The sequence below is a fragment of the Populus euphratica genome, unplaced genomic scaffold (assembly GCF_000495115.2).
Source record: "Populus euphratica unplaced genomic scaffold, PopEup_1.0 scaffold2120.1, whole genome shotgun sequence".
NCBI lineage: Eukaryota > Viridiplantae > Streptophyta > Magnoliopsida > Malpighiales > Salicaceae > Populus > Populus euphratica.
In genome coordinates, this window is record NW_011501966.1 from 21,715 (window position 1) to 28,418 (window position 6,704).

A 6,704-nucleotide genomic window follows, 5' to 3' on the forward strand; every position below is an offset into this window, starting at 1 on the left:
ACCCTTCGTTTTCTGTGTAGGTTTTGATTTGGTCCCTTTCTTCCTAATTTCACCATTATTACCCTTCATTAGTTTCAAATATTGCAATCTATATTGCAATCTGTCTATTCTGTTAGTTCCCTCCTGACTTGGCATATGCATTAACCTTTCTTCATTACAATCAATACAAAATAGATGTTTTAGTTCATTTCAGTGATAAAAAAAGATGCATGAACTCGCGTTTCAATTCAATTTCACAACTAATATGAAGATTTCTTTGTTGTTTTTCAAATCACCAATTATAGCAAACCTATGAAATTCTTTTTACATTATTGAACATGAAAAAACATTTTCATCACTGAATATTGGACAAGGATAAACATATTCTTGGGAATTTTGAGGAGGATAGTGAAACATATTCTTATTATTGTTGCTGTTATTGTTATTTTTATCCTTCGGTGCTGCCTGGTTTTGTTGCTTCAGAATCTCAACATGAATCCCCAGCTTTCCCATAATTTTCTGGGCGAGTCTTGGTGGATCGAAGGCTCCCCTAACAGTCACTTGTGAATTCTCCATATCTGGCTCCACACTTGAAACTCCTGACATAAAAAGATCATATACAAGATTATTATACAAAGAAAGAAAATCAATAAATAAGAATTTTTTTTTTATCATCTACAGAAATGACTGAATTTTCTGTCCACATCCATGTAAAATTCAGAATAGAAACAGTGATTGGGAATATATAAGTTTTAATCTTCCTGATATCCTGTAATTAATCATTTTCAACTATTGAATAATCCAAAGTAAATTAATAGATAAATGGTTATGTATAATTTATTTATTTTTAGTTTTAAAATCCAGATGACATGCTTGGATCAATTTTCACATGCCGAGATTTCTTATATATTTGGAAGAGAATAAGAAATCGAGAGAAAAGATTAACCATTGCTTATGATTCAATTGACTCCTCAACAATATTTTAATTAATATGTTTCAATTTTATTAAATAATCATGGAGAAATCAAAGAACTAGCAAAGAAGATCATCTTTACTGAAAATACATATGGTAGATGGAAAGTATACTTACCTTCCATTCTCAATACTTTTTTCTTGATGCCATGAGCACAACCTTCACAATGCATATTCATTTTCAGCACGACTATCTTTGCTTGAGGCTACGTGATCCATATATCCAAGTCAATAACAAGTCGAAAATATAAAATTATTAAATATTAAATTCAGTATAAATTATTATATGCGTGCTTGCTGCATCTTACCACTGGTTTTTTTTCTGGCTCTTTTTTATCTTGAGCATTGGGTTTTAGTTTTGGAGATATGAGTTCAACATTTCTACTATATTTTCCTTGAAGTCTCTCTAAAACTTTCGATGGATCAGCCTTCGGTCCCTTCACCATTACCTTGTTCTGTTTGCTATCCATCTTAACTTCTTCCACACCTGACCATTGAAGATTTGCCCACCAAGTCAAAATGGAGCGACAAAGATGAAAAGAAACACACCAAGTTATAAGATTTTAATCAGTTACCTTCAAATCCTTTCAGGATATATAAGATTTTATCAGCACATCCTTGGCAATGCATGTAAGCTTTCAACACAATTTCTTTTCCCTTGTTTTCTTCTTTGTGCTCCTCATGTGGCGTCACGGCTGCCTCTCCATTCCTTTGCTGGCAGCCAGCTCCATTTTGTGCTGCACTACCATCTTTTTTTCCCTAAAAGGTATGGTTCCATAAAAATAACCCATATATTCAAAACATGAAAAACTATTATCTGATGAACAAATTAACAAAAAGAAGAGGAAGAGGGTACTCAATACCTTTCCCATTGCTTAATGATTATCTCTCGTAGGTCAAAAATACTGATGGTGGGAGATGGCGATGACTACAAATTGAATATAAACCCTATCCATCCAAGTTTTTCTTTCTTTATCTTATAGGTAGCATAAGGGCAGGATTCCGTGTGTGTGTGTGTGTGTGTTGTATACGTACATGTATAGCACATTGCATACGTTACAATACAATAAATTACATAAACAAATGGAGCAAAAAGCTCTTCAATGATTAGTGAAAGAGGATATTGCTTATTTTAGAAACATCTTATACTTTTTTGTGTGCTACTTAAATAGTAATGACCATTTGTGAAAATTTTTAACCAGCACGTACCTTTGGATTTCCATGACCTATTTCTAATATGGCTAATAATTTAGGCTGTTCTCGTAGATTATTTACAAGTGACTTATTGCAAATTTGATAAGATGATAAATATTTTCTATAAAATATTTAATTATGAGTAATCATATTCAATAAATAATTGATTTTGAGTGATAATTAATTAAATAATTGATTTTATCTTTTAATGTTTTCCATAACAATTAATCCTCTTTTTTTCATCATCTAAAACTAATTATTATTTGTTTGTCTTCATAAACTGCAAATAAACGGCAAATTAAATGTATTGCTACTTTAAGAGTTTGAGCTTTATTGAGCAATTAAAAAAATTAATGTTTTTAATTAATCCTACGAGTAAGTGGAGTTGTGGAAGGACCCCCCGAGGATCATCCATTCTAGTGAAAACATCTACAGGATAAATAATTAAGAGGGTTAAGTGTTAATCATCTTCTTATCTGGCCTTCAAATTTGAAAAATAAAAATATTAAATCAGGTAATTATAAGAAACTTGATTGAATAATTAACTATAAGTGTTTTATTCATTATAAAATATATGTGTTTACATATTGTATGAATATCTTGCTTCAAAATAATAATGGTTGATATGAAATGAAAACTGGACATCTGAAGAGATAAATATATTTTATATTTAAGAATTAATAAATGATTGTAACCATTGATCTCCATCAATAAATGACACGTTGAGGAAAGGAGAAGCTTGTGTATCATTAAGTTTTTGAACATAAGGTGCCCTCATAGTCATATTGGCTCCAGCACCTAAACAATTGTATTCTGCATAGAAAATAGTCCTGCAAAATGTGTTATGATATATATTAATTACCCATTACCATGCAATCAAATTAATTAATTACTTTAATTATGAAAGAAATCTGAGTAAATATTGATTCTATGGTTCATACTGCTCTCTGGTGGGATCATTGAAATCATTCCAGCCCTCAGGCGCAACGATATCAGTCATGCTTGTGTATGAAAAAATGACTGTGGAATATGGCCTCCAAGCTCTACCGAGCCATATTCTTCCTGTACCTCCTAAGGTGCAATTTACAAAGGCAAAACCTGTGTTTTCATCCTTGGAAATTCTACCGTGTGCTGTTACTGCTCCATTTATGCCTTTTGCTCCTGGAGCTACTGGGTTAGCCATAGAAATCAACTGGCAATTCTGTAGAAAATGTCCAGTATTAAGAGCTTAGATATGGTGTCAATTAAATACAGTATAATCTTGATTAAGTAATATTTTTATTCGGTACCAACTTAAATTGAAGTTTAAATAATAAATCGATTAATAAATAAATTTCCACAGTCCCAAGATACTAATTTATAGAGGTTTAATAATAATAATAATAATAATAAAAATCATGCCTCCAATGGTTTGGTGCTCCCTGTCTCAAATCAGTACTAATTCTTTTATTTTTTTCTATGATTTTTAGTTAATATTGACAGAACAATCTCATTGCAAGACCACAAAACTATAATCGAGCTGCATATTTCTTGGACTCTTTGTCAAGCAGAGTCATGTTTTGCCATGATTTCATTGCAAGACCACCCGGCCCTCTCAAAAATGTCAAGTCACTTGGTCATGGAGCCAATGTCCTTTGACATGGCCTTAATTAGTACTTGAGATCATAATTAATAGAGTTCCTTGCTTGCACCCTTTATCATTCTTTGACTTTGAGCATGGTGATTAATCTCTCATAATTATATCAGGAGGTGTAATTTTTCAACTTAGTTTCATAGCATGCATGCATAAGAATTTATAATAGTAATTAAAATGAAGAATTAGATAGCAGGAAGGCTTGCTTCAGATAAAAATTAAGTCACCTCATAGAGCGACCTTGCATCGCCAAAGATGAAATCAATAGAGCCTTGGATATAACAATCCTTAAAGTAATGGCGACCTCTATCATCATGAAGGGTGTCTTGTGCTCCAAAGAATCCACAGCCCAGAAAGAAAGCTTGGTCTCCAGAGATTCTAATCGCCACTGCTTGGGCTCCAAAATCACCGGGGCTTGGAATTGGAGCAACATTCTAGCATGAAAAAGGAAAAATGTTACTCCTTGTCTTCTGACGACACGATGTGGTTTAATGCTGTTGAGCTAACATATTTTACCATGAAACTTATGTTCTTAGCAATGAAGTTGTTCGAGAAAACTTGAACAGAACCGCTATAAAATGTCCCATTAGAAGATTTTGCAGTGTCATTCCATACAATTGCAGTTGATGTATAGCCTTGTCCTTGAAATGTAATATTCTGTTTGTACTTTAGAACGGTGACTTTCTCGCTAAAACAGGCCAACAAAATCATAGTGATAAAGTTAAGTAACTTCAAAGAGAAAAACAGGAAAGCAAACCCAATGTTCTGCTTATAATCCACGACAACGTATTTTCTCTTGAATTCTCTTACACCATCCTTCGATCAGATCGAAAAGATGAATTTAGTCTCGATGAGAGCAAGTTGGTCCCCGAATACCACCTGACTATCAACTACTTAAAATAAAATAAATAAAGAACTAACTTACTAGTAAATGCCAGAATTGATCCAAATTATGGTTCTTTTCTGACTAAAATTCATGACCGAATCAACAGCTGATTGAACTGTTGTGAAATTACAGCATCCGTTTCGATCGACACAAATGGTTGAGGTTGTGTTGGTGTCTGGAGGGGGGAAGTCAGGAGGGAAATCTTCACAAATGTTGACTATTTTTCCATCACTATGGTGTTTATTATGGTGGTGGTGATGACGGCGACCTTCAATGCTATATGGAATGAAAGTTGCAATAGTAGGCGATGAAAAAGTGGCCAAACCAAGTTCAATGAGCTGGTGCAACAGAGAAAGGTTTGGGCTGATAAAAACAGTGGATGCCATAATCGCTAAAAAGGCAACCAGGAGAGTGAAAGAAATGTTTCTGAGGCTCATTTTTTTTTCTTTATTCGGAAGAGGGAATGGACGAAGAGGATTGGTTGATAATATTTTTTGCAATAGTTAGTGCTATATAAATATGTATGCACTTGAAGTGAAAGAATTGATAACATGTCTTGCAAATCACCCTGTCTCTTGTCGATTCTTAGGACAATTCCCAAGCTATCCAAAACTTCTTGTGGATGAGGCTTGAATTATAGAACAGGGAAAGCAAGCTACTCAGTGCCCGTTTATACATTCGGTTTGTTGCATTTCAAGCCAAAAAAAAAACCATCATGCCTTATTTTTTTTTTTGACATTATTATATTAAATAATTAAAAAAATAATAATTTAAAAGTTTTTTAAAAAATAAAAAAATTGAAAAGATACAGTCCACCGACTCCCCCAGACAGCGTCACAAGCATATCCCATATTTCTCTATCAGAAGCATCATAGGACATGAATGAATGGCATTGGTGAAGAATTGATGGCTTCATCTTTGAAAAACAATTGGACCATCAAACCTCGTCCTCAGAATATATATGGAATCACACTATTATTAAGCAAGAAATTAACACCAAAATAAAAATATAAACAACAAGTTAACCTAAAACCAAAAATGATCTGAATCATTTATTTTTTTAACTTGATCGGAGATATAAGCTTATTTTTAATATATAAAAGTTAGTCCTTTAATATGTACTCGAGGATATGTGAAAGTTTTGCACTTAATTATTTTCTGAAATTTTGATGTAAAATGGGACATAAATATTTTTATTTTCAATGAAAAAATAGACATAAATTTTAGTTAAGCGACAAAGCTTATTATTTATTATCTATAGGATTTAAGTTAAGAAAGAAAAAAAAATGGTGTGATGGACCAAAGCATTAAAGCCCATCTCTCAAATCTTTGAGCTAAAGCTCAGTCCTAAAATCCTCACAACTTGAAGCCGGGCTAATCCATAGCGCTCACCTTCCCAAATGGCAGCTCTTGCATCTCCCACTGAACTTGCCTTTGTCTCAACACCAAACCTAAACCAAGACAGAAACACCAACTTCTTCTGGGTTCAATGCCACCGCTTCATGTCCAAAAGGAACAACAAGAATTACATCAAATTTGGAAAATTTCTTGTCTTAACAGCAAGATTTGCGTCAAAGTTTGAAACTTTTCAGGTAAGAATTGTTACTGGTATGCAATTTTTGCCTCTTCTTGTCATCGGGTTCCGTTGAATATTAGTAATGGTTAGTAGATCATCTACTAGATTCTTGAATATTTGTATAGCATCTATTTGCAAAGCCAGACATTTAAAATGAGCAGAAATTGTGATTATTGATGGTACAATACTAGGTGTTTTGCCTGATGTTGTTAGTTATGATACACTGATCAATGCTTACCCTCGTTTTGTTAGTTTTGAGGCTGCTTATTCAGTTCTTGATAGAATGAAAGAAGCTTGTATAAACCCTGATGTTTTTACTTGTAATTCTTTGATTGCTGGTGCTATGAGGCCTATGAGGCATTGTTTGTTGTCGAAATGTATGGATTTGTTTGAGGAAATGCTTGAGTTGCGGATAAAAGCTGATGTTTGGAGTTATAATACTTTGATGCATTGTTTTCTTAAGC

The 6,704-nt window shown here is 33.2% G+C and overlaps 2 protein-coding genes across 2 annotated transcripts; both read right to left on the minus strand.

The window, feature by feature from the left end:
- Nucleotides 1-303: 303 nt before the first annotated feature.
- LOC105118676 (uncharacterized) lies at nucleotides 304-1,823 on the minus strand. The gene is made up of 5 exons (XM_011016666.1): nucleotides 1,815-1,823; nucleotides 1,527-1,710; nucleotides 1,260-1,438; nucleotides 1,070-1,157; nucleotides 304-578 (listed from the first exon to the last, which is right to left on the minus strand). The coding sequence occupies exons 1-5, from the start codon at nucleotides 1,821-1,823 to the stop codon at nucleotides 304-306; spliced, it is 735 nt and encodes a 244-aa protein (XP_011014968.1).
- An 855-nt stretch (nucleotides 1,824-2,678) lies between these two features.
- LOC105118674 (probable pectinesterase 8) lies at nucleotides 2,679-5,156 on the minus strand. Its single transcript, XM_011016664.1, has 5 exons — nucleotides 4,704-5,156; nucleotides 4,295-4,466; nucleotides 4,006-4,212; nucleotides 3,087-3,346; nucleotides 2,679-2,975 (listed from the first exon to the last, which is right to left on the minus strand). Exons 1-5 carry the CDS (start codon nucleotides 5,099-5,101, stop codon nucleotides 2,816-2,818), a joined length of 1,197 nt encoding a protein of 398 aa, XP_011014966.1. The 5' UTR covers nucleotides 5,102-5,156; the 3' UTR covers nucleotides 2,679-2,815.
- Between the last annotated feature and the right edge of the window lie 1,548 nt (nucleotides 5,157-6,704).